Source organism: Cavia porcellus, unplaced genomic scaffold (genome assembly GCF_034190915.1).
Source record: "Cavia porcellus strain 051 isolate PalLab524CR breed Dunkin Hartley unplaced genomic scaffold, mCavPor4.1 scaffold_2, whole genome shotgun sequence".
NCBI lineage: Eukaryota > Metazoa > Chordata > Mammalia > Rodentia > Caviidae > Cavia > Cavia porcellus.
Window position 1 is genome coordinate 75,438,960 of NW_026947485.1, and position 27,856 is coordinate 75,466,815.

General features: G+C 52.2%; 1 protein-coding gene across 1 annotated transcript in view; it reads left to right on the top strand.

Moving 5' to 3' along the window:
- The window catches only part of Pax2 (paired box 2), a gene marked incomplete at its 5' end in the record, with an annotated part of 66,856 nt that overhangs the window by 16,967 nt on the left and 22,033 nt on the right, over window positions 1-27,856 (top strand). The window contains 2 exons of the mRNA XM_063235990.1: window positions 6,965-7,050; window positions 8,456-8,575. Of these exons, the coding sequence (XP_063092060.1) occupies window positions 6,965-7,050; window positions 8,456-8,575 (206 nt within the window). The remainder of the gene's footprint in view (window positions 1-6,964; window positions 7,051-8,455; window positions 8,576-27,856) is intronic.

The following is a 27,856-nucleotide window of genomic DNA, read 5'->3' on the forward strand; positions in this document are numbered from 1 at the left end:
CTTGGAGGCTCCCCTCCTTTAGTTCTGAGGCTTTAACCCGGGGCCTTGCACATGGTAGGTCCAGCCATCATTTCTTGGGATTTAATTGTGACTTCTGAGAGGCAACAACTGAGGCAGTAGCCTCTGATGTGTTAGGGAGGAACCTGTTCAGCAGGAACCTGTGTGTTCCAGCTGTGTCCAGATGTCCTGGCTGTAAGTCTGTTTCTGTGCACAGAACCCTGGCCACATGCCAGTTGTTGATCTGAATGGCAGGACCTGTGAGAGAGCCTGGGCAGACACTTCTAACCTCCATATAAACTGCCAGCACCCACAGAAGCAGGACATACACCATGCCTCACAAGGCTGCAGGCGTGAGGCCTTGCGTAGAGGGGCTGCCCTGTCCTACAGTCTCTGTAGGCAGGAGGAAGTAAGTTTTAGTTTTCAGTTCCTGGGATGTAGAGGGGAGATGACAGTTTCTTAGCATTTTTAAGAGTAGGGACCATTTTTAGGAGAGTTAAAGAACTTCCAGGATGGTCTGTAATATATCACGTGAAAGTCTGCTATGAGAAGTCTTCAGCCTGTGGCTGACTTGCCTCAGGGCTCAGCCAGAGATAAGTTCTCAACATAGACAGCAATCAAAAACTCCAGTTTAAGCAATTACTCGCGTTAATTGGGCAAAATGTCCTTTGCTGAAGCAAATAGTTTTTGCTTTCTAGGATTATTCAGCTTATGATACCCAGGCAGCTTGAAGTCACTGGCAGAGAGGCCTTAGCACTACCCCACCGGTGCAGTGTGCAGAGGGGCCTGTGCCCCAAAACATCTCCACCTCAGAGTTCCTCTGATTCATCAAATCAAGACAGATCTTTCCCATGCCAGGGCTTTCTGCTGACTTTAATATAGGCAGGCCACCCCAGGACTACTTAGGATTATTTGAACATCTTCACACATGTGTTTAGTAGATACTTGACATCTTTCTTCTAAGGCCTTTTGAGCAAATGTGACCAGGTTGAGGTCAGCCTGCCATTCCTCTGGGAAGTAACTCCACAGTTGGGAAAGAAGTTTGTTCTAAGTGGTCAGATGTGATTGGTTGATTGATCATTTCTTCTCTTTCTTTATTAATTTTTAATGGTACTGAAGATTGAACCCAGGGCTTTCACACTGATCTATGTCCTCAGCCCTTTTTTATTTCCTATTTTCAGAACAGGTCACTAAGTCTCTAAATTTCTCAGATTAAGCTCTCTAACTTCTGCCTCCTAGAATTCTGGGATTGTGGGCGAGGTTTATGGAGACACGCCCACATGCTTAGATGGGATCCTAGGTACATATACTGTCAGTAGCTGGTTGAAGTAAATATTACTCCCTTTTTCTACTGAGGAATTCTGGGGTTCTAGGCAGTTTGTTATGCTTCTTTTCACACAACATGGAACTGGAAACAGACCCCAGGAGTTTAGATTCTGAGCTTTTGGACATGTTTTCCTGTATACAAGTACAGTCTAGTGATTAAAGGTAAGGGCCCTTGGATAGTCCCTTGAATTCAAATCCTAGATTTGGAATTTATGAAATGAATGAGCTTGGGCAAGTTATATAGCATTCCTCATCTGCAAAATGGGCTACTGAAAGAATGAAGTTAAATGCTCATTTGAAGCACCGAGAACATTGCTTAGCACATAGCAAGCACTCAGTAGACAGTGGTTGCTGCTGTGGGGGCCTCTGCTGAAGGACAGGTCCTAGAAATCCTGAGCAGCCCAGTCCTGGAAGTACACAGCCTTCTTCGTATCCTTTCCAAGGGGAGCTGTCTGAGGTCACCTCAATGCTAATAGGACCTCTCCTGTCTCCACCACAGGGGCCATTCTTGCACACCATTTGTTATTGTATAATATAATGCAATATAATATCATACATAACACAATATGATGGGGAGGCTAACTGGGAAACCCCGTGGCAGACCGTGGATGGATGGATAGATGAATAGATACATTTGTACTAAGTATACATACATTATATCATTCTATTGATTTGTAAAAAGTTCCCGGTCTGCCTGGCTGTAATGAGATTTTTGAACTTTGCGTGGCAATCAATGAGAGGAATATTATTGGCCTGGAGAATTGATATACCTGCTCTCAGTGGCTTGTTCTGCTCCCAGCTGCCCCGGCCCCCCAGGTGTACGATTCCAGCAGACACTTAACCTTTTTTACAGTGTCATCAGGCTAAAAGGAATCTAATAGTGACACAGGACTTGTGCTCAGCACTCTGCCACTATTGCTTTCCTGTCACAAATAATTTATAGCCTTCTATTTCCATCCCTGAGTCTGCACCCCAGCCCTGCCTCTCGCTTCCCCCAGCTCCCAGGGATCAATAAACTCACACAGCCACAGTGGGACTTCAGGGTGCAAGGAGATGGACAAACAGACAAGGGGTCAGAGAAAGACAAAGAGGGAGAGAGAGAAGGAAGCACAGAGGAAGAAATGGGAGAGGGAGGAGGAAGAGGGTGGAAGTAGAAGAGGAATCAGGGTCCTCAGCCTGTGCTTTCTTGGGAGGCTGAGTGCCTCCTCTCTGGGAGACTCTTACCGAGCAGGGAGACCTCTGCAGTCCCAAGGTAGTAGAGGGGCCTCCTGGGAATTTAACCAAAGAGGCAGTGACCTCTCCATCCACGTCTGCTTCTCCATTCTTTGCTCTAGAGCCTGCCACACCAGGCCATTTTTCATATCCTTTCTGGAGCCCTCCTACAAGCCCCAAGTGGGGCTTGGTCCAGTACCCAGTCTATCTCCTTGAGTCTTTATGTGTAATCTCTCCCTGGCATGGTTCTGGCTCTTCCTGTATGTTCAGTGCTCTTTCCAGCATCTCAGTGGCCCCTGTATTGACCAAGCCAGGCCATATTGAGGGGAGGACTCCTGCCTACACCAGGCTCTGCCCCTAAATTGAAAGCAGCCAACCCCGGGGGTTCACTATAGGAATAACAATGCTAGTGGGCTCTACCAAGCCAACAATCATACTCGTCATTTCTATGTAGTGTCCCACTGAATCCTCACTGTAAGCCCTGGGAAGTGCAGAATAGCATTATCTTGTTTTGTAGATGAGGGAACAAATCACCAAGGTTTCCCAGGCAGTAAGTAGTAGAGCTGGGATCCAACTTGGGAAGGCTGAGGCGAGAGGCCAGAGCTCCAGTTCCCTGTACTATTCTCACACCTTCTTGTACGGGAGAGTCTGAGAGCCTGGGAGCCCTGTGCTGGACACAGGCCTTCCCCTGGGAAGGGCGGTCTCTCCTCTGACATGAGGAGACAGAGCACCCTGTGGAAGAAGCCTGCTGAGGCGGGAAATGGGGAGCAGCACCAGCCCTTCCATGAAAATGCAGATGATAACAAGCACCCAGGTAGGGATGTGACATCCAGGTCCATACATATAGATTTGACCTCTGTCTGAGGCCACAGAGGACATAGGTGTGTCTGGCCAACTTGTGGGGCCAAGCACAAAGACGGGGTGGGGAAGGAATGTGGGAAGCAGCATAGTCAGGCGTTCATCCTCCATAGCTGTTTGTCGCATCCTCCAGCCCCTCCGTGGAAGACCCATGAGCTGCACAGTTATTTGCAGAGTGCGGGAGTCCATGGGTGCCCATCAGGCCTCCAAGAGCCCAGTTCTGAAATTCCTTGCGATCCCCTCGGATGTGAGAATGCCTGCTGCCCAGAGTCCTGGGTGGACACAATAGCAGGTATAACTTGCGGCAGGCGCCCACCCAGCTCCACTCACATGCACCAGCAAATCGCTGTCAGGAAATAGTGATTTTCCATCACTTGCTGCCTCAGCTAAATCTGCAACAGTGCCCCAGGGGTCAGAGGCTTCCGGGTAACAAAGATGGAAACTCCAGGAGCCATCCAGTTATCTGTCCCACCCTGCCCCAGCCCAGGGCTCTCTTGGTCCAGAGCCCACGCCCTTAAGCGGAGCTTGCACTGCCAGTGATCAGAATAGCTGCTCTGCGTGGGTCAAGACTCTTCCAAACTGCCCTCAGCTATTGCTTGATATTTCCCATGGTGCTTGTGCTCCAAACTTTCTCCCCAGCTCTTCAGAGATGGCCCCACCTTCTGCTTTCCTGAGAGCTAAAAACTGCAGAAGCTGTTTGTATGTGGGGATGGGGATGGGAAGGATTGGGGATAGAACCATTGGGTCCTCACTGAATCTCAGTAAGTCCCTAAATCGCCAAGGATGCACTCAAACTTCCACTCCTCCTGCCTTAGCTTCCCAGAACCCTGACCGCCTAAGCATGCACTGTCAGCCCTATTGTAAAAGCTCCTCTGCACTGTCTCCAACCAGCAGGAAACCGCACCTTCCCCGGCCACCACCCTGCGCGCTCCATCTGCCCCTCTGACTCTGCTCTCCACTTTTCTTCCTCAGCCTCCAAGCTCACCCAGGTCCCTCCTGCCCTGGCTCACCTTTGCTCCTCCGCCAGGTCTGTCCCTGACTCACATACCGACTGCTGTTGGTCACCCCAACTCTTGTCCCACCTGGCTCCAGCGCTGCCAGTCTGCTGGGACCGTTCTCCTGAGGTCAGCGGCTCCCAGATCCCCAAGCCCCGCAACCTGCATTCTTCTTTTCATCAGCACCCCTGTTTACTACGTGACACTTACAGACTCTGAGGAGTCAGTCCCTGTGCATAGCACAGCTTGTTCTTCATCTTCCTCTCCTCCCCTCCTTCATCTCTCAGTGTCCTTCCCATTTGAGAGAGATTTACTGCGTCTTTCTGCTACTTATTTTGCTCTTTCCTTATATTTTTACATTTCCCACAAAAGAGAAGCCATGTGATTTTGAAGGTTGCATGTCTGATTTATTTCACATTATGTTTTCAAGGTGCACCCATTTTCCTATAAATGATTCCTCACTTTTCTTGATGGCCCTGTAGTCCTCATTACCCCATTGTGTGTAAACTCCACACTTTCTTTATCCATTCATCTCCGGTGTTCTTCTTAGCATCTTGTTCTCCGGACCTGGGTGAGGCCACTCTGTACATAATATAGGTTTTGCTATATCCATGCCTGTGGCCTCTGAGTCCTTTCAACACACCTGCCCAGAACATCTCCTTGGTCCCTCTCACTGTCCCAGCCAATGCTTGTGTGTCACAGCTGGCTGTGTCTACTTCGTGTGCTGCATGTGCAAGACCCACAGCATCACTTTCGCAAAAACCAGTCACCTCCCCATCACCAATACCGTGACACGGGACAGAGATTTCACAGCCACGGTTAACCACCAGTAGTGGTCAAATCTGACCATTTTGCCCTAATAGTGTCTTGCAAATTCTTTCTCTCCTTTCCTGAGTCCAGCTCTTTACCTTCACTGCCTGGACGCTGCTTCCTGGGACTAGTTTCCTTGGGATTCCTTTAGTTTGAGGCAGTGCTCTGATTTAAGATGCCCTAAGCCTGACTTTAGGAGGAAGGAGACTGAACTCAGACTCTACCCTGAGCAGCAGCGTGAGCTTCAGTGAGTTGTGGAACTCTCAGTTGTCTTGCTTTTCAACCTGTGAAATGAGGACAATAGAACCGACTTTGCAGGTTATTGTGAAAATCAAGAGGAGTGTATGTCAATAATATAGAGTGTACATCGTATTGGCACGTAATAGGAGTTCAGTAAATGGGGGACAGCGGTTTTCATCATTGCAACCTGGTTTGCAGATTTGCTGCCTCTTCCCTCCATGCCACATCCCTGGCAGGCTGTGAGGCCTGAGCCCTTCAGCGTCCAGCCCATACGGCTCCAGGCTGGACCTCTGCTCTCCCTGGCACCTGCTCACACTGCCTGCCTCTCCCTTGTCTGCCCATCTCAGAACCATGTCACTCCTACTGGAGAAAGAGACCACAGTGGTCCAGCCCCTTGCTTTAGATTTGAAGAAACTGAGGCACAGAGAAGTTGAATGAGGAGCCAAAGGCTATGGGGTCTCCCAATGGCAGAGGCAGGAATGGGGTGCAGGGCCCTGCCACACAGAGGGGACCCTCTCTACTGTGCTTCTTGTGCACCTCAGTGCTGCTTCGGAGCTCTGCCAAGCCTTGTCCTTGCTGACCTTCCCAGCCCTCCTATTTGCACATTCTGTGCCGCTGACCACCCGTGCTCTGACACTTAGCTCTGCTTGGTAGTGAGCCTCGCCTCCACGCTCCAGGACTGGCAGGCAGGGGCCTCAGCCCTCCTGCCAGCAGGTTCTTGGCCAAGTCAGTCAGAGCTTCATTGGCTCACAGCTGGCAGCGCACCCGGCCTGCTAAGGTACACCTGGCTCGAGTCTTCACTGGGAAGGAGCAGTGCGGCTGGCAAGGCTGTGGGTGCAGGGCAGAGGAAGCATTCTCAACCCTGGCTCCAGTGTGGACCCTGCACGTCACTAAGCCCTAGGTTTCTGGCATCCCTGGAAGCCAGGCTCCTCCCAGCTGTGCAGCGTGTGGTTTGGTCCTGCCCTCCTCTATAAAGAGGCTGTGTCTAGAAAGGCCCTATGGTAAGGAGCCATGGAGCCAGCGGCCATGCAGGGCCGGGCTGTGGCTCCTTTCAGAGCAGAGTGGGCCCAGGAGGAGGGTGTGTAAGACCTGACTGTGGCAGAGGACCACATGTGGTGTTAGAGGCTTGGTGACAAGAGTGTCTCCTGGGCCCAGCGTTCCTCTCGCTCTCCCTAGTTCAGGACATGGGGAAAACACCCCTCTCCCCTCAAATCTGGAGGAGCCAGCTCCAAAAAGATCTCCGGACCCAGGAAGTTGTGGCACCCAGGCACATGTGTTGATTTAGGAAGGAAGGTGAAGGTCCAGTCTCCTCATCCCAAAACAAGAGAAGGTGCTATGTTCCCTACCTTGCTGCCAGAACTCAAGCTACAATTCAGATGACACATGGGGAAGTGGGGGCAGAATGCCATGCGCAGCTCCGCCCAGAGCTCACGGTGAAGGCAGGCATGCAGAGGGAAGACGCTGAGGACAGTGCTGAGGCCGGGTGTGTGACACATGGTGTGTGACACTGTGTGGTGCCATTGCAGGATCATCCGGACCAAAGTTCAGCAGCCTTTCCACCCAACGCCAGACGGGACTGGGACAGGAGTGAGTGCCCCCGGCCACACCATCGGTAAGAGGGATCAGGGGGGAGGGGGCTGGCCCTGTCCAGGGAAAGCCCTGGAGACCATCTGCTCCAACAAGGCCCAGGGCCCCATGCTTCCAGTCTGTCTTCTCCTCGAGTGCCTAGAATCATGGTCTTCCTGAATGTGATTACTTCACACAGCCCATCTCTGCCTCTCACGTGGTACCAAAAACAAAACAAAACAAAACCAAAAAACCCCATTTCTTCTTCTTGTTCTTTCCTATCTTTTATCAAATTCTGTCTCCCTATCTGTTTCTCTTTCCTTCATATCTAGTCTCTTACTCTTTTTTTTCTTTTTTCTTTCTTTTTTTTTTTTTTTTTTTTTTTTTTTTTTGTCTTTTCGAGACAGGGTCTCACTATGCAGTTCAGGCTGGCCTTGAGCTCACTTTGTAACCCAGGTTGGTCTTGAACTCACAATGATCCTTCTGCCTCAGACTCCCAAGTGCTGGGATTACAGGCATGCACGATCATGCCCAGGTTTCTACTTTTTTAAATTTTTTTAAAAAATTATCTTTCTTCCTTTTTCCCTCCTTCCCTTGTCTTTCTTTGGTCTGCCTCTCCCTTTCTCTCCTCTCCTCTCTCATACATGGCTCTGAATCTATCCCTCTCCTCTCTCCTTCCCTCCTCATCTATGCTGGAGCTCTCTGCCTCTCTCTGGCCATGCTCACGTCTCTCCTAGACCCACCCAGGCCTGCCCCAGGTTCACACAGGCTGACTTCTCTTTGGCCTAAGGATACTCAGTGACACTGCACCCATAGCTGAGGCCTGGGGTCTAAGGGGCTGGAATGTGCTTAAACTTTTCCTGCTACCCGTCTTAACCACCATCCCCCTTGCTCTTGACCAGCAGGAAGTGGAAGTGGTGGCCCAACCCTCCTGGAATTAGCAGGTGCTATTGTTTCCCAGGCCTCGGTTAAAGTGTGTCCTGGGGTCAAGGTGGAGTGACACCATAACAAGCTGGTCACTGCACAGTCAATGGGCTCAGTGGTCCATGCCCTGAGAGGAAGCCTAGGACCTTCCCTCGTGAATTCAAGACGAGACACTCCCGGGAGAGCTGCAGCCCAGGAGCAGCCTGCCCCTCCCAGAGAACCTGAGAGGTCTCTAAACCAGGAGTGTTAAAGGCTGTCCTCCAGTGCCCTCAGAGCCCTGCTCTCCAGATCGCTGCCGAGGTGTGCTTGGGAGGGAGTCAGCCTCGGTGCAGAGGAGGCCTGGGCCAGCAGATCCCACTCACCTGTGGGGCTGGAAAAAGTGTGAAGGACCCGGTGTATGTGGCAGTGTGATCACCTCGTACCTTGAGGGCAAAGGGGCGTGTGTGGAATTGCTTTGCTCCTGCCTTGGGCTTGGCCTGTAATCAAAACTGCTGTCCTTACGGTGTCTCCTCCTTACTCTGGTCCAGTTCCCAGCACGGCCTCCCCTCCTGTTTCCAGCGCCTCCAATGACCCGGTGGGATCCTACTCCATCAATGGGATCCTGGGGATTCCTCGCTCCAATGGTGAGAAGAGGAAACGTGATGAAGGTAGGAGGAGGGAAGCGGTCTGGCTTCCCCTTCGCGCGCTTTGTCCCTGGGTTTGGAGCTCCGGTTTCCGCTGGCCTTGCAGCTGCTCTGCTGGCAGATCAGTTTTAGTGGCAAAGCTCAAGTCCCCCCACTGCCCTGCTGGCTCCTGGAGAGAGGAGGGAGGCTGCTGGTGGGGCTACCAGCTTCACCATCTGCTCAGCCCCATGGCCTCACCTTCCACTGGGATTCACCCCAGCTAGCCCATCAGGGTGCCAGGAGAAGGCCATTTACCGTGAAAAGGTTTTAGAGGCTAGGTGAACAACTGGTCTCTGACCCAAGGGTAAAAGGCCACCCCGCTGTGTCCTCACCTGATCCCAACCATCTGAAGATAAGGAGCGATGTTGCATGTAGCTGACTGGTGTCCTCTCCCACTGAACACTCAGCGAGCTGAGCACGGGACCTTTCTGGACACTGCTTCTCTGCGAGAGCAGACCTCCACGCGTGCTTCCTGCTGGCCTTTGCCCTGCTTCCCTCAAGGGCAGCCAGGCTGTTAGCTGGGAGCTAAGGGAGTAAGAAATGCAGGGGAGGTGGTGGGACAAGCTTGGACAAGATGTTCCTTGAATTCCTTGGCGTTGGGGGGTTCCCATGGTGACTTCTGGTTCCCTTCTGGTACGTGAAGCCAGCAACCGCACTGGCAGGCTCAGCCAAACAGACTGAAGTATCTGAGATGTGCTTTCTGCCTCAGTTCGATCATGGTCCCCGCTGGGAGAGGAGTAGTCTGCTGTCCTTAGCAGGATATGGGGTCCCGTGAAACAGAATCCCATAAAAGGAGGGACTAGAGCCCGTTAGCCCAGGGCAGTCTTGGTTCACACCTGTTGTCTCTGCATCCTGGCTGGCAGCAACTCTTACTTCCCAGAGTGCACTGAGGGGCGGGCGGTAGGTCTTATGGTCATGCCATACACAGTTGTGCCCCGTTGGGGAAATTGTAAGGCAGTAAAGAGTGGAGAAGAAGGACAAAGTTGAGGGTCGAAGGGCCACACTGAGGACCCCTGGGACCCAAGCAGAGGGAAGAGCGCTGAGTCTTGGCCTCCAGTGTAAGGGACAGAGTGTAGGAGAAGCCTCGGCCTGGCAAGACAGTGATGACCTGGCTCTGGCCTCCTTCCAGAAGCCCTAATGGCCTCGTTTTGCAGGAAAACAGCTTGTCTGGCTCTATTTCTCCTTCTTCCAAAATATCCAAACCCATTTGGCTGCCACGGCCTTTGCCACTCACTAAATTTCATTGTGGTTGTTTTGGCGGCAGCCCCTGATGGGCAGGGGGAGACTTTGTGAAAGGCCCTAAGTCCAAGCTGTCCCTGGGGCTTCCTCCACTGCAGCTCAGCCAAGCTCCCTGGCACCCCGAGAGCTTCGGTGGAAGCTGCCGCAAACCCAAGGGTTTCTCTTTAATCACCTGCATCGTTTAGACTGTGACAGAGCCGAGAGTCCAGGGAAGCCAGAGAAGCCTCTTTACCCTCTCCCCCACTGGCCCAAGTAGGGCCACTCCTGCCTCCCACTGCCTGAGCCCTGATGGTGAGCCAAAGGGGAGACCAGGGTACTGGGCGCTGGCCCGAGGCCATGGCCACCTGGGGCATGGCCTGGCAGGCCCAGGTCTCCTTCCTGAGCACTTGCTCACATGCACTGTTTGGAGTCAGTTCCGCCAGGGAAGCTTTCTGCACGTCAGCAGCAAGGCTCAGTGGAGGAGATTTCCAAGCAGAACAAATACAGCTCTTGACCTTAAGTAGCTTACAGTCTAATGGGGCATGTAAAGCCCTGAGCCCACAGCTCAGAAAGGCATGTCAGACACCATTCTTGATGGTCACCTGGCCATGGGCCCTGGCGCCTCTCTGAGGAGGGGCCCTGGCGTGGAACAGCCAAGACAATGGCAGCCTGAAATTCTACCTGATATCATGACCTTGTGACCAGAAGGGCTTGTGGCCAGCAGCACAGGACAGCTTTGGCAGGGAGGTGTGGGCAGGAGGGAAGTGGCAGACCTAAGACTAAGTAGCTGGGTCAGGTTTGCAGGAGAGCAGGCCAGGATTGGCCAGGGAAGGAGGGTGGAAGTTTTGGTTTGATTTTTGGTTTTTGGTTTTTGGTTTTTGGTTTTTGGTTTTCCCTAAAAGCAAGAGTAGCCTCTGAAGGGGTCTGGACAGGAACATACAGTACAGGAACAGGGTTGGGTCTGGACAGCATGGCAGCAGGGAGACCATGCAGGGAGCCACCGAGGTCTGCAAGAGAGGGTCATGGGATCTTGAAGTTTCCTGTCACTGCTGGGCCCAGCCAGGTGGTACAAGGACCAGAGGCCTGCTTAGATTGTGAGGCTTCTCCTGTCCTGACTAACCTTCCTCTTGACCAGCCCCAGGCTGCATGGAGCTGTCCTTGTTCTGGCTCCAGGAGGCAGACCATTCTCTGACCATTGCTCCACGGGACCCAGGTGGTAAGGACAAAGGACAGAGGAGAGAGGAGAGAGCAGAGGTAGACCTCAGGAGCCCTCCTCCCCTCCCCTGCCCCATGCCTCTGAGCAGCCAGACCCAGTTTGCATTAGGAAACAGCTCAGATGATTAAGAACAGGGAGATAATTATGTGTCAAGATGATGTAGCCCAACTCTGCAGTCAGGCCAAGGTAGCAAAGCAGCTGGCAGGCCCATCGGTTGCAGGAGGCGGCCTTGGGCACAGGCTGCACAGACACCTCACTGTGTCCTTCAGCTCTTGGGCCAGGATAGCAGAGGGAAGAGAAGCTGACTTGAGGAACTTGCTGTGCGGGGTGTGATGGGGGATGCATGGCCAGGGACTTGGCCCTAGAGAGAGTAGAGGGCCAGAGATAGGAGGACTTTGGCTGTCTCCACCATCTGGCCCTCTTGTGGCCTTGGGCCCTGGCAGCTCTATGAAAGTGTCATACCCTGAAGGCAAGACAGACACTTCTCTGCCCTCTGGGAGACGGCTCCAGCTTCTGCCTCTGGAGACAGCATGGCCTATTCCTCTACTCTAACAGGGGCACAGTGGTGGGCATTAGTGAGGACGATCACCGCAGCGTGTGCTGGCATTCGTGGAGACAACCTCAGCAGTAGTTACTGGTGTTCACAGCCACAATAACCAGAGCTTGGCACCAGCGCTCAGCGTATTCTCAGCATTCTGAGTATCTGCAGCAGTGGTATCTGTAGGGATATTCGTGAAGTGCGCTCAGCTGTCCCCCAGAGGGGAAAGCTGACAGTGATCACAGGCTGCTTGAGACTCCTTGCCTTCCTGGCCTGTGGCAGTGGGGAAACCCTGGACTTCCCTTGGAGAAATAGCTTCACTTTCCTCCCAGGAGTACGGGCGGCGAGCCTGGAAGGAGGTAGGCCAGGGAAAGATGAGCAAATCATGTCCCAAAGCATCCAGAAGGCAGGCTGTGCACCAGCCCCCATCCTTTCCCTTTCAAAATCTTCTTTTCTTAGCTACCCAGTTCTGGCTGGGTAAACTAGGGCTGGTTTCCCCAACACAGACAGGACACTGGTTCCCTGAATGTTCATGCCCTGGAGATCTGTGCTGCCCTAGCCATAGTCTACTAAAATCCAGGCTGGATGTGTGGGCCAATGATAGAGTGCTTGCCCAGCATGCATGAAACCCTGGGTTCGATCCTCAGCATGACAAAGAAACAAACAAAACCCTTTACCTTCTCCCTATTGATTCTGGCCACAGCCCAGAGCATCCCTGTCCTTCGCCAGGGTGTTGGAGTGCAGAGCAGTTACATAACTTGTCCCAAACCCAAATGAAGTCACATGGTGAGAGTCCATGGCCTGTGTGAGGGGTGTGCTGGCATCGTCTTCTGATGTGTGAGATTACAGGGGCTATGATTTTGCATTTCATTAATTAGGTGCACAATGAATTGTGCAGTTGAGTGGCGCCAAGCTGGTGCAGTTGTGCATTTGTAGGCAGGACAGGTCGTACGGCTGAAAATGGCCCAGTCCTATCACTGCCTTTACTAGCTTCCTTCAGCTTCTGTAACTGGAAAAAGCAGTTTATTTCCTTACTTGGTTTCCCCTGGAAGTTCCCAAGAGTATTGCTCAGGTTGGACTTGGAGCAAATGAGTGGAATACGCTGTGGAAATAAGCAGCACCTGCCCTTGTCTAAGAACCCTGGACCCAGGAGAGAGCAGGCTGCAGAGAAGGGCTGGTTGCTTCCTGCAGGCAGAGAGCAGGAGGCGATGTAGTCCCAGGAGCCGGCTACAATGGACAGTGGCTTAGCATGGCAGAGTGAGTCCCACTCGCTAGCTGTGTGACCTTGGAAGGCCACTTCGCTTGTATCACTTGGTCTTCCGCTATATAAAGTGGATGAGGTAGCAGCCCTTCCTCCACGAGGACAGTGGAGAAGAGTCCTAGAGTGTGGGGCTAGCCATGCTGGAAGGTGGGCTGGGTGCCTAACGCTAGGTTAGGTTTCTCGGGAAAATGAGGTTGAGGTAAGTTTGTGTGGTGCAGGCTCCCTACCCTTGGAGCTGTCCTTGTACCCATGGTGACCTTCACCGGATGCCGGGATAAGCTAGCCTGGAGGAGGCCAGTACAACTGTCCTCTCCTCTACGCTTGGCAAAAACTTCACCTGTCTCTCCCTGTTCATTTGCTCTTTGGTTGCCCATTGGGCCACATATCATCCATCCACCTCCACAGGTGTTGTCTCTGTATGTGAACAAACAGCAGAGCCCCTTTTTTCTCCGGGAGAGGCGCACCATACTCCCTCTGTCCATCTGTCCATTCCTGCCCTCGTGCACAAGCTCATCTCTTTGCCTTGGAAAATGCATGCTTGTTTTATGGACCTACGTGTAATTTTCCCCATGGTTTGTGCACGTGTGAATATATGTATATTCTGTCCCTCTGAGGTCTTGGGTGTAGGGGTGCAGAATGTCCAGCATTGGGGATGCCTGCAATTTTCTAGGTAGTGTACAGACTTGGAGAGAACCAAGGTGACCACATGCACACCCACAGGCATCAGTGAGCCAGGCCTGAGCATGACCAGGAGATGTGGTCCTGGGCACAGGCATGCATTTGGTTTAGCCCAAGGGGCCCCTTACCCTAGTCTGCTGGCAAGCTGACTGCAGGAAGCTGGGGCTGGAAACTCTTCGCTCAGGGCATGTGGGCTTTGATAGGCGCCTGGCCCCGTGTTCTACCCACCTGTTTTTCAGAATCTCTCAGTGTTTGCTGTCTCTCATCTGTGCTAGCCGAGGCCTACACTGATGTGACCCACATCAGAGGTGCAAGTTTGCATCTGGTCCGGACTTCAAGCAGTGTGAGGGCCCGGGGAGTACAATGTGGGGCTCAAAGGGAACAAGTAGCCTGGAGGTGGAGATTAGAGACTGTCCAGAGAGAGGCTGCTTACAGAGGACAGAAAGGGGCAGTGGCTCAAGCTCCAGTGGGGAACCTAAGAGGCCAGCAGAGCCTCGGGGGCCTGAATCGCTCCTCCGTGAGCGGCTGAGGGAGTTTGGGACTGAGGCCCTGCTGGCCCTGCGGGTCAGGCGCTCAGTGGATGGGGCAGATTTTCCAGCCCTTGGAAAAACAAAGAGTAGATCGGGTAGTAAAACAAAAGCAAAGGAGACCTGGAAGCACCTGACAGCCCTAATTCATCACAGCCCAAGTTTTTTCCTGTGTTCCCATTATATTTGTTTGTAAAAGTGGAAATCAATTTTGAAGGTAATTTTCTGGAAAGAATGGAAGGGAGGTGGGAGGGCCGGATAAGGCAGAGATGGTAAAAGGAAAAATTTAGGCCAGGCACAGCCCAGGGGCAGCTCTTGGCAAGGTGAAAGAAAATTGCATATTCAATCTCCATCCATGAATCTCCCTCACTGCTGCCCGCCTTCTGCTTGAAAACAATGAAGGCTTTTTCCCAACGCTGGGCAGGGCCTGGGTATCAGCCTCACTTTAACTTCAGGGTCATTAATTCCCTGATTATTGAAGAAGAGAGGGTTGCAGCAGCGCCGATTCCAAATGCACCCCAACATGATCTGGCGTGGTGGGCGCGTGGGGGGCAGCCAGGGTGTGGCAGGGTAGTGTTTCTGGAGCCTGGGCCGGGGGAGTGGGGAGCCACCTGGCCTGGGGGGCAGGAAGCCGGGAGGAGGATGGAAGCGGCAGTCATTACCGCATACCTCCGTTGTGTTGTTATTGCAAATTAAAAGTAGCATGTTCCACTCCACAGCGATCTTTGGGGAGGGAGGGGCTATGAGGGAGGTGGGGGATTTTATCATTGCTTCTTCAGCAGACCAGCCATGGTGTCACCGTGTGAGGTGACATTTGAATTTACAATTCCGCTGAGAAAAGCCATTAATTCACAAATTAACATTTCTCCCTCTCCCTCTCTCTTTAACACTCTCTCCCTCTCTCACATGGATGTGCAAGCAATTGAAAAGACAAAGGAAATAGCCTTAAGGAAGAGACTTTACTGCTAGTCTGTCTGTGCTGAGATTGCTCCCCCTGCTTCCAGATAGATAAACCAATTACCTGAGCAGCTCTGCTCCTGGCCCTGCGATCCCCTCCTTTTGTAGGCTGCCTCGGTGGCCGGATTTCACTCAGCGCATCTCATTAATGGACAGCAGGCCCGCCTTGGTCACCCAGCTCTCCTCCTGGATAGGGCAGGCCTGGGCTGGCGTCCAGAGGTACTGCCCAGAGCCCAAGATTGACTTTCTAAGTGGTCTGTGGCCCCAGGGAGGAGCTGGGGGTTTTGCTGAGTCCTTACTGTTGTAGTGGAGTAGGATACACAGCAGAGGATGCCGCGAAGGCCCAGGGGACACGGCCATACTGTTCTGAACAGTGCCGGTGTGGCACCAGTTCCTTCCTGCAGTCCAGCGGTGGGCACAGCTATGTGTGGCTCACCTCCTACCCCTCACCAACACTCACCCTCTGATTCCCAACCCAGGCAGCCCAGCAGACCTTGTTCATGGGGAGACCAGGGCATGCACTGTGACAGTACTCAGCCCCTGGCATGCTTTGTTTCTTTCCTTTATGTGCAGGTATATGATAAAATGTAATTTATAGATTAGGTACAATAAGAGATTAGCAGCAATAACTAATAAAATAGTATAATTATAGCAATATATTGATACCATGACATTAATCTGGTAACCAAGACAGCTATAAGTGACTACCAGTGCAACACAGAACAAGAGGGCGATTTGTGTATGGGGCAGGACAGAGGAGGATACAGGATTTCATCACGCTACTTAGAAAAGCGTGCAATTCAAAATTTGTGAATTGCTTGTTTCTGGAATACCCTCACTTAATATTTCAGACTGTGGTTGACCGCAGCTCACTGAAACCACAGAAGCAAAACCTCAGATGGGGTAGGGTGCTTTGTGGGTTGTTGTTGACATTACATATGCTACCATCCCAATTCCATAATTGGTACGCCGTGCAGCTGCATAACACACATCACAGATGCTGCCCCACAGGACAGGTCCTGTGAAATTCTAGAGAGCAGAACAACACAGAGGCGAGTGCCTGAGTTTAACTGCAGAGTTCCGCCTGTGGTCATTTTCCAACTTATATTCAAAACCTGGCTCATGTCCACTCATTTCAGTTTAAGAAAAACTTAAGGTTCAAAGGTCAGCATTCACTAAGGCATCCGACAAAGAAGCCAACTGAAGAAAGCAGAGTCTCAGTCGTGGTGGTATCTTCCTAGCACTGGGGAAATGAGGCTGCTCATACCTGGAGGGGATTTCCTATTTTAGTTGGAGCGCAGTTTTAATCACACTCTGGGTGATGTTGGCCCCACCTCTGGTGGCTGGCAACCATATCACTCCACAAGGTGGATGTAGGTCTCGTTGCTGCCACATCAGGACCTGTGCTGCGGCTCCGCCTTGGTGGCTCATGCTTTCTGCAGGAAGTTTAGGCTCAGCTGCATGGCTGACACAGGATCTGGAGTGCACCTGTCAATCCCTGTGTTCCTAGGAGAGGCAGCACCCGAATCGTTAGCTGTCTTCACCTCCCAGCCAGCTCATGCTGTTGTGGGTAGAATGGGTTGTTCAAGGAAGCGTTTTTCAAGTTTTCCAGCAAAAGACATGTATTTTTCGTGCAGCTCCAGAAAACCAGACTGGCTAGCTGCACCCCAGGAGAGCATGTTCAGGTTTGCCTTGAAGGGGCTGCCTTGGGCACGGGCAGCTTTCCCAAAGCACTGGGTATTCTTTCTCCAAGGCCCAGGCTCTCCACCCCTCCCATGCAGGCACCTAGCAGCAGTTTGTCGTGTCTGACAGTTTTGGTCCTCCCTTGGCAACTGCCTTCTAGCCCTGCACATAGGTACCTTCTCCTTCCCCTCCCAGCAAGGGCATGAGCGAGAAATCCGCTGCCTCAGCTCTGCCCTTCTCCTGGTTTAGGCTGTGGATGCAGTGGGAGGAGCCAGGCTAGGGGCTGTCCCCAGCCTGCCACTGTGCCTCCTTAGTGCCTCCTCACTGCAGCCCAGCTTGAGCAGCAGAAAGGAAGGCAGAGAGCTACCATGGGGACCCTCAGGAAATGCATTTTGGAGAAAATGGAGGCTTTGGGAGACCTAGGATGGCTGCCTGCAGGACACAGAGTCCTCCTGGCTGCCTGGGCTGTGGAGCCCTAGGAGGGACCTGGCCCCAGTCTGGCTCCCTCAGGGCCCTCTGGGACCCTCCCTCTTTTCTCTTGGGAGTGGGAAAGCCTAGAGGGCTGGGGGAGGGTGGGGCCTGGCACAGGGGCTGGGAGACAGCCGCCAGCCTCAGAGCCTGAGCAGCAGCAGAACCAGTAATTCAAACCACCCTGACCCTCCAGTGAACTCAGGCCTGCTGACCTTGACAGCCCCAACAAGAGAGGCCTCCCAGACTTCAACCTGCGCAGGCCTGTGCTTCTGCCCCCTCTCCTGCAAGCCTGCACCAAGCCTCCAGGTGGCCCCTCCACTGGCCATCCCCCGCTGGGGCCACTTGCCCACCTCCAAACACCTTTTGTGCCATCTCCACTGGAGACAGACTGGGCATCTCCTGGGCATGCCCAGGTGGCGCTCTTACCCCTTCCCTTCTCCACAGCCCCAGGCTTCATCTTTTGAGAAGGTCTGACAGTGTGCATATGTGTGTCTGTATGTGTGTGTCTGAATGTCTGTCTGGGTCTGGGTCTGGGTAAGTCTGAGTACAGGCAGGAGCAGGGGTGGACTGCAGAGTGGTGGAGTGGAGGGAAGGCTGGCCAGAGGAATGCAGCCCCAGCCTGCACTACAGTCAGTGCGGTCCATGAGGCATGTGCACTGCTCCTTGGGAGATCTGTACTCTGTCCAGCAGCCCTCGGAGCAGACAGCCTGGGCAGAGAGCAGCGCCTTCACAGAGGGAAGGCTGCATGCTCATTCCCTTGCTAGCGCACACATCACCTGGGCCTGGAGAACACAGGGGAGGAAAACCACCTGCAGGGGAGAGTGGGGCAAAGGCCTTTCCCCAAGGGTGGCTCGTGCCTCCGCTGGGACAGAAAGCAAGAAAAACTTCGTTCTTGCCTCCTCCTGAGAACTTCCCGTCTCTACTCCAGATTCCCCAGGAGCTGGGACAGAGATCAGCAGAGCGGAGTCAGCAAGGGCAGGGTGCAGAGGATGGAGAGGGCAGGTGGAGAGGAGGTCGGGCAGGGGTCGCCCATGGTGGGGGTGTCCTGAAAGCCGAGGCGCCAGGCAAAGGGAGGGGAACCCACCTGGCCAGCCTGCAGTCCCCTGGGCCCTCCGTGCCCAACCCATGGCCCCCTCCCTCAGCACGCCTTTATTGGCTCTGCTGATGGTGTTGATTTGCGTGTCAGGAAAAGCCTTGCTACACACAGAAAGAAAACCCCAGCCGAGGCAGTGTGGCAGTGTCAGCTCTCGCTGTTGTTCGACAGTGTAAAATTAAATTAATAAAGCCCCAACACAGGAAAACATAACAGGAAATTAATGGCCTTTACTGTCGCTCTGATGCAGTCATTTGCAACCCTGCTTTCCGCACCAAAGACTTCATAAATGCAAGCAGTTTCTCTAAACAAGCATACTTAGGGCGGCCTAGTATGTAATTTTTCGCCTTGCTTGTGTCCTTTGAGCTAACAAAGCCCCCTTCCCTCCTGGCTGGAGAGCTTCCTAACTGGTTCTAGCCCTGGCTAGAAACTGGGCAGGGGCAGCACCAGGCAGGAGGCCTATGCCTCCCTGATAGCCCAAGGAGGACAGAGGAGGCTGGTGTCCCATCAGAGATGCACAGCAAGCCTGCCTGCCCATGGGCAGGCCAGCAGGAAGGCTGGTCACCCAGGACACTGCCCCTCCTGGTCAGGGCCCACCACCACCTTCCTACTGCCAAGGCCTTCACCTCCCTTTCCCTGGTCCATACCTATTCAGCATCTTTAATTCCTCACACATGGGCCACACATTGGGCTGGCTGTGCCTCAGCAGTAGATAACCTGGTGGTTTGAGGGGACAGAGGGAGTTAATTTATTCAGTCTGGGAACATTATGTGAATGTGTTAGTACACCTGTAATCCCAGCACTCAGGAGCGCAAAGTAGGAGGATCACAAGTTCAAGGGTAACTTACAGGGACCGTGTCTTAGGATAAAAATTTTAACAGGTGGGGCTGTCGCTTAGCGTCATTCTCCTAGCATGTGTGAGGCCCCAGTTCTCTCCACAATACCACACACAAGATAAAAGGAGAAAAGTAACTGCCAGTATAATTTCTCAGAGTTCTGGGTTCCCGGCTTTCTCTGTCTTCATGACAGAATGGTTAGGAAATATAAGGGCCCTCATGGTTATTTACCCTGTCCTGTCCTGGCGGGTGGATTTCTGAGCTGGGAGTTGGTGGCGTCACCATCTGCGTTGGTGGGTGTTGAGAGCTCTTAGCTTTCCTCTCGGGGTCTTCGGGCCAGCGTGAAGCCTTCCCACCATGTGGCTCCCTGACCGCTAGTGCTGGCCCATGTGGCCGTGTGCTCAGCAAGCATCCAGGAGGACGGGAACAGAGCAGGTGGGAGGTGACCTGAGCCTAGGGATGGCTGAGATTGGGACCAGCCGTCCCTTGGGACTCCTGGCCTTCGGAGGGAGGTCAGGGACTGGCTGAGAATAGTGAGGCGCAGTCTTGGGATCTCAGGGTCATCTGATCTTCCCTGCCACTCACACCTGTACTCTGTCCAACAGTTCTGTTGGCTAGCTGCTGCCTCTGCCTGGATGGAGATAGGGAGGGACAGTGACCACATCCACTCTTCTGCCTCTGTGCAGAGTCAGTGTGGAACTGGGGGCAAAGCATGGGCCTTGGAATTCAAACAGGCTCTGGGAGCTTCCACCAGTTACACAGTCTCTCAATGCCTCGGTCCCCCATCCTTAAAATACATAAGAGATCAGGAACTTTACTGTGCAGAGTGCTGGGTGGCAGTAAAGGTCTCCATTCAGCATCCCCTCTCTCTCCCTAGCTCTTTCCCTCCCTCCTTCCCTCCCATTCATTCAGCATAACTGGCCCAGCCTAGGTGGCTTTCAGCTTCTCACATGATGTGATTTCTGCCTCTGTGGAAGTGCCCTTGCCATCCTGGTCACCTGTCGCTGAATTCGTTCTTGCAGGCTAATGTTCCTTTTAAGCAGACCCCAGACCCCAGAGACAGTCCAGCCAGTGCCAGGCACGGTGACGCCACTGCCACTGTCCCTCCTGGAGACTCTGTGCCCGTGATGTAGCCTAAGATTACATTCGATTTTTTAGCAGCCGTGTCAGACTCAAGCTCATATTGAGTCCGTGGTCAACTAAAGCCTCAAGATCTTTTTCACATCAATTGCCACCATGCCGTGTCTACCCATTCTGCATTTGTGTAATCCATTTTTTTTTAACCTAAACATAGGGCATTCCATTTATCCTTGTTGAATTTCATCTCATTGGTTTGGGTTCTTAATTCCACCTGATTAAGGTCACAAGGATGTCTTCTGTGTCATCCAAGTCATTTCTTCTTCTTTTTAAAAGATACTTTCCTTTAAAATAAAAGAAAGCAAATGGCCCACCCCCCTCCTGGTTGCAGTAGTGAATGATGAGCCCACCAATCTCCAACCATTCTTTACTGGCCATAGGCTGGAAAGGAGATTCTTTGTGATGTGTTAACTTTTAGGACAGCCACATAACTCCCTCAGTCAGTTGATGAAAACTTCAGCTTAACTTGCTGAGTGAATTGAGTTCCTGCTATGCAAAGTCTTGGTCTCAAGAAGCTTATAATCCATGCACGTCCAGACAGACAAATATGATAAGGCTGCGGTCAAGGCTGGAGAGGCAGTGATGGAAAAGAGGAAAGGGGGCTGGGCTCTAAGAGGAGCACCGGGCCAAATTCCTGGGGACACCATTCGACCTGTACCCCGCTACTGGGTCAGCTGCCACAGCTTACTCTTGGCCAGAACTGCAGATTCTGGGCTATCACGTTTTCTTTTCTAGTGCTCTCAAATTAGCTGTAATAACAATCATGTCTGAAAAATATCCAGAGTCTGATACTGGATTTCTTTAGCTTCATTCACATAATCCTACCTTTCCCCTTCCCTTCGAGGCAAGACAGTGTAGGATTTGTCACTCCTTTCTCTTCCCTCACAGCTTGTCTTGGCTCAGTGATTGTCACCAATCTCAGCCCTCCCAGCATGCAGGCCCAACTGCCCATGGGCTGGACTGGGGTGCCAGTGGCCAGCGCACCTACCATGGGCTAGGTTTGGAAGGTTCCCTCCTTGGGTGGAGAAGACAGAATCAAGCTGAGGGGCGAGAGGCTCTGCTACCTCTTCTTTCCCAGGATAAATGTAAACCTGTCTTCTTTTCTGTTCTTTCTCCAAGTGTAGTGGCCAAGGCCCTTTTCTGTCATCTCTGCTTGCTCTGATGAGTCTTTGTCTTCCCGATAGCCCCAACCTACTTTCCTATCCAGGTCCTTCATCATGGGCCCCCTTCCATCTGTCTTGTGTTCTTTATGAAATAGAGACAGAGATGGATGAATGGATGGGTGGATAGATGGGTGAATGAATAATTTTTGTCTGATCATAAGCATATTATGTGCTCACTGCAAAGTTTTGGAAGAAACAAATTTCTTTTTAAAAAATCCATAATCTCATCACTAAGAGATAACTACTACTGAAATTTGATTTTTTTCTATTTTTTTCCTATTCATGGGTAACCTTATATATGTAATTTTTAATCAAAACTAGAATGATATTATATAATACAGTTTTGCGTCCACAATTGCCTCTTCATAGTGTAGAGGATCATTTTCACATATCAGTACATATTCTTTGGAAACATGATTTTTTAATGGCTGTATAATCTTCCACTGTTTGGAATACATGTCCTTTTAAGATCCAGGCTCATCTTAGCTGTCTAAAATGGGGTGATTTTCCTTCAGTGTCTTCTCTCCCCGCTCTTCCTCTGCTCCCATGCTCTTTGCATAGTCAGGTCAGTCACTTGAGCTTCTGAAGCTGTTTCCTGCTAGTTCACTGTGCTTGTGTTTGGCCCTGAGCCTTTGCTGTGGTCTCATGCCCACTTTCCCTTTTGTGTGCATGGCTTGCTGACCTGGCCACCTTTCCCAGAGCCCCTTCCTCTCCTCCAGGCAGTGCTGCATGCACTCGCTCTCTCCCCACATCCCCACTGCCACTTTTTTCTGTTTTCTTTCTTGGTCAGAAGTAAGCAACTTGCAGTAGTGGAAAGGACGAAGCCTGGAACCTGAGGCCTCCTTCTAACAATGGCCGGCGCTGTGACATAGAGCATTAACTAAACTCCTTGAGCCTGGTTTTAGTTTGAGTTGGTTCTATTTGTGTCTTAATTTTAAATATCTCAAGAGGGAATCAGATTGAATTATCTCAGGATACTTCCCAGTTATAAAATGTCATGATACTGAACCCAGCAGAACAGTGTCTTTTGTTGCTTCTTTTTCCTTCTGAAAGGCGTAGGGCTGAACAGGGAAAGCTAAGAATGTATAAATCTTTGCTTTTAGAATTCTGTTCAACAAATCAGCCAACATTTGGAATCATCTACCAAGTAAGAGGCCCCATGCTAGGTTTATAGATGGGAATGTGGAGTCTTTGCTTGCCTATGAAATTCATAATTTAATGCAGAAAACAAGCATTAAGACATAACTGTGCCTCGTGCAGAGTTTGTAGCTGGCTGTGCCTCTTCCTGGTTGTAGTAAGTAGCTTCGGGCAAGTTACCTAGCCTCACCCGTCCTCAGCTGCGCCAAGTTACATGGGCTCAGGCGCCAGAAGAGGGTGTCCCAAGCCTGGCTGTGCACCCCGGTTGCCCATTAGTTGCGTCTGTGTGACATCAGGCACATTCCTTAGCCCCTGCTCATCCCTATCCTCATCTGTGACATGGGGATGACCGGAGAAGCTTCCTGCTCATGTTTTGTGTGAAAATTACATGAGTTCACACACATAAAACCTTACATGAAAGCCTGATATATAGTAAGTGCCTAATAAATGTCAATTGCTGCTCTGCTAAGGATTGAATCCATGTGTGTACATTAAACATCGTGTCTGGTACCGTAACAGGAACCAGGGCCATTTTAGTTACTTTTATTCCTACAGTCAGGTGAATAATGGTTGGAACAAAGAAAGGACACAGCAGTCTTGCTGGCCGCCTTCTTATGTATGTCTGAGGGGATTCACTCTGGAGAAGCTCACAGGACTTACCCCTGGCGGCACAGAAGTGAGCAGCCCACCCAGGATCTGAGCCAGGGAGGGGTCCCTGCCAGGGTCCCTGCCAGGGTCCCTTGAGGCCAGTGGTGTGGGATCCAAAGGCAGGGAATGGTGAACTTTTGGAATGTTTAGAAGCTGGGTTTGGTGGAGGATCACAAATATTTTGCCAGGACTGGCAGGCTGGGCAGACTTGGTCTTGCCCAGAGCCAAAGCTCTGGGTTGCCACCAAGGTTGGCCAAGGGCTTATGCGCCAGAGGTTGTCCAGTTCGTTGCTGGAGACAGTAATGTGATCCGTGATCAAGCCGTGCTCCACCCTCCAACCCCAGCCGGCCCTCTCTCCTCCATCTTCCTTTGCTGTCTCTCTCTCCCCCTCGTCCCGAACTTGCCCACCCTCTCTTCCTCCCATCTGTTCTCCATCCCTTTTCCTGTCTCCCTGCCCCTCTTCTCATCCCCTCATTCTCCCTCTTTTTATTCTCTTCCACCTCTCCTCCTGCCCTTTCCCTTCCCATCACATTGGCCCTCCTCCTTTCCCCTCTGCCAGGCACCAGACTCAGGGCGGTAGCCCCATTTGTTTTCAGCATCTAGAACCTCCTGCTCTGGCTGGCTCCAGGTGGCAGCCCCGACCTGCAGCCTGGCGAGCCGCAGTGTGGGGGTGGGGCTGGGGCTGCACAGGCCGCTGTCCTGCATGACAAGCGGGGATATTGATCGTGTTCTGAACTCAGCCCAGCCGATAGAAGGTAATTAATGACTCCATTTGCCTCAGTACCGGGGAGAACAATTGAGTTTGAAACTGCAACAACTGGCAGCTGGGAGACTGGGGGCAGCAGGGGTGAGCCCCTCAGAGAGGGAAGGTGGTACAGCCTCTAGCCACAGTCCCTGACCCCACTTCCACCATGCTGTCTCTTTCCTTCCCATGCCACTTTTCTGCTTGTGGTGAATATTTGTTTTCTTCCCAGAAGTGTGATCACACAAGGGTTTTGCACTCTCCTGACCCATCTCCTTTGCACACTGATCTAAGGGTGTCTCTCCTGGGAGGCCCCAGCAGTGTGTGAGGCACCCAGTCCTGCCTGGGACTCAGCCACAAATGGTGGCTGGGATGGTGATGCCGAAGGCACAAAGGGCAGACTGGATCCACACTCTACTTCGTTGGGATCCAGGCTTTCTGCTTGCTGTTGATGTTGAACAAGCAATTCTGCCTCTCCAAGACTATTTCCTCATCTCAAAAATAGTAAGAGTAACTATAAGTACCTTGTGCGAGCCTTCGAGGAGGATGAGGATCACAGGAGGATCGCCTGGGCCGAGCTCAGCCTGGGCGACTTAGTGACTTCACGTGGCCCTGTCTCCAAGATAAAAGGGGCAGGCGGTAGATCAGTGCGAAGACCCTGGGTTCAGTCCTGGGTAACCTTACCAACAATAACAATGATAATGATAATGATGGGGAGTGGGAGGAGGGTCTCTAAAGTTAGCAGATTTAGTCAGGGCAGACAGAACCCTAATAAGTGTCTGTTTCCCTGTGGATCTTTGGAAATATCTCTGCGTATTTGTATTTGGGTTTAGAATACTAAAGCAATTTGTGAATATTTGTACAGTGACTTAGAACATGGAAATTAATGTGGGCTTTGGGTACAATTTTAAAAATTCCTCTCAATACCTAGCCCTGCTCACTGGGCTGGTGGGCGGACCTGCTCTTGTCTCCTCCTGATTCTGTAGACTCGGAAGAGCCTCAGGCTCCTGGGTCCCTCTGTATCCCTGCCCCCACTATTTTTTGGTCACTCCATGTCACTCCTTCTGCCTCTTAACCTTTGAGATGCCCACTTGGCAAGTGGAGGTGGAATGTAAACACACGAGAAAGAAAGCACTCTCCATCCCCTGTCCCCAGCCTGAGCCAAGACATGCTGCCCACTGCCCACCCCTGCCCCAGCTCCAGAGAGGTCTGCACCCACTGGGAGGAGCAGGGGCTCTGCCAGGGTGAGGAATGTGAGGCCAAGCTCCGCCCCAGGGGCAGGTGGAGGTGGAAAGGGCTGAAGGGATGAGATCAGATCTTTCTACTGAGGAGAATAAGGCTTCACATCCATTTATTTTTATTAATGATGCTGAGATTTGAACCCAGGGCTTTCGGTGTGCTAAACATGCACTGTATCGCTGAGCTACACCTCCGACCTCTAGGCATTTTGGGGGTGCGGTACTGGGGATTGAACGCATGACCTCAGGCTTGCCAAGCAGGCGCTTGTATCACTGAGCTAAGCCCCCAGCACCCTAGGCATTTTTACTAGTGACTCTTCAAGTAGTACATGTTCACTACACAAAGCCTGGACAGTATGGAAAAATTTAGAGAAGAAGAAAACAGAACTCACTTATGGTCAGGAAGTAACCACTGTCGCCAAGTTGGTGGCCATCTTTCCAGCCCATCTCTCTCTGTCTACAGAGAGGCCAGCGCCCTAACGGCGACTCATGGGCACTGCTATTGCCCATTGGCTCATCACCAAGTACCTTCCCTTCTGGGTGTGCCCTGGAGCCAGCTGCTCCCCACCCCACCTCATCTGCACCTTAGTGGCTTTGAGCCTGTCTCCTCCCCAGGAAAGGGGGCATTATAATTCCAGCTCACTTTGGGGAGTGGTCAGAAAGCCCAAAAGACCTCAGGTCTATGACGACAGTATTAGGCACTATGCAGATATGAAGCAGGCAGAGGAGATGATGAGCTTTGCTCCCCTTGAAAGAATAGATGACAAAGTTGGCTTGTTTGTTTGTTGACTGATTAGTTTATATCCTCTTCACATTGCTAAAAAGGCCTTGTGGAGCTTGTCCTCTGCGTGTGCCCTTGCACTGCAGGGGACAGAGAGCCTGTAAGCTGGCTCCTTGTCCTCAGAGTCCTGCTTCCTGGTGAGCCCTAGCACAGGCGGCCTGCCCTCCTCTCACCCAGCCAGATAATTTCCCCTGCTCTTACCAGACATGCTGTCGTCCTGCAGGGTGTGGGAAGGTGTGCGGCAGCGAGCGGGGGGATACCCCCCGGGGCTGCAGAGTGAAGCAACACAGAATCTCTGGAGTCAGGCACACCTGGGTGCCAAGTTCGGCTCTCATTTACTAGCTGCATAGCTTTCGATAAACTACTCAAGCTCTCTTTGGCTCCTTATCCTTAAGTGGGTATCAGTACTTCCCTTAGAGTTGTTGGAAGGGTTACAGAGTCAGTGAAGTATAGCAATGACATGTAAGGTGCTCTTAATACCTGTCTGCCACCCAGGTAGCTGGGCAGGGGGCAGAGAACAGAGCAGGGTCCTCCAGAGATAAAAACTATTAGATTAGTATGGAGCCCTTCCTGGCTCTAGTAGGTGGCCACCCTTGCTACACCTGCAGTAACCCGGACTTCTGAACTCCACCTAACAGCAGGACCTGAGCTTGGGGAAGAATATTGGAAATGAGAATGTTCCAGAAAGCCAAGGACTTCCGGGCTCCTGGGCCCCATTTCTTTTTTTTTTTTTTTTTTTGTCTTTTTCCTTTTTATCGGTACCAGAGATCGAACTCACGACTGCCTGCTTACAAGGCAGGCACTTATCCCTGAGCTAAATCCCCAGCCCCCTGGGCCCCATTTCTGAGAAGCCTCTGTGGTCTGCTTGCAATGGCAGCTCTGTGGCTCCAACTCTGGGTCCCACTCCTCACTGGGAACCTCTGTTGCCCTGAGGCTCTGATGTAACCTGGCAGGACAGGGTTGCTGGAGATGAGGAGAGCCCCAAGGGATGCAGGGACACCGTTGGAGGCTAACTAGACAGACAGCTCATCTCAGAGCGTTTGGGGCACCAGGCCAGTCAGGTACACGATTCCAAAACTCCTGCCCAAGGTCTGACTGTGAATTCCACCAAGAGGGTCTTACTCTCGCAGTGAGCAATTTACTGGACAGCTGCAGTACCATGCCGGACACTGAAGTTAGGAAATGCATCAGGCTGTGGCCCTTGTCCACAAGGACTGTACTGCCTAGCAGCCCGTGGCCAGGGCTGCCAGGTGGGCCTCTTCCTTGGGACAGGTACTGCAATATGACTGTCCCTGTGCCTCCTTTCCTTCTTGCTCTGAAAGCTACACAGGGACCTGCTCCCGCCCCAGCTCTAGTCTAGCCCTGCTCTGCTGTGAGCCCTCTGACAGCCAGGCCTCTTGGGGTCTCTTCGTCTCCCTTGCTGTGGCCTTGGGCTCTGCCTCTGGGAGCACTGGCTTGAGTACCTCTCATTACTCTGGGGCCAGCACTGTCCGCAGTTACCTGCTTTCTTTCTGTGCTCTCTTCCCTCTTTCTTTGCTACTCTGTTCTCCTCTGTACCTTCTCAGCCCTCTCCAACCAACCCTGCTGCCCTTCACAGCTGGATGTCCAGGCATCAGTGACAGAGCTGCCAGCTGGCTCCATCCCATGCCAAGTGTCCTCGTCCTGTCCAGGGCCTGGCTTCTTCTCTCCACCTTTGCCCTTCCCGTGCTCCTTGGCTTCCTCCTTCCAGAAGCTTCTCCTGGCTACTGCCCACCCCGACCTCTGCCACCCTCCGCTCCTCCCCACTCTCTGCCCTCTCCCTCACGACCCCTCCTCTGGAGAGAGACAGGTATGGATGGCCCTGAGACCTGCAGTGGGGGACCAGAAGGAGTGCGCTCCCAGCCCCTGCAGTAGTACTGTGCCTCACCCAGCACACATAGCCCGCGTTGTGCTGCTTCGACAC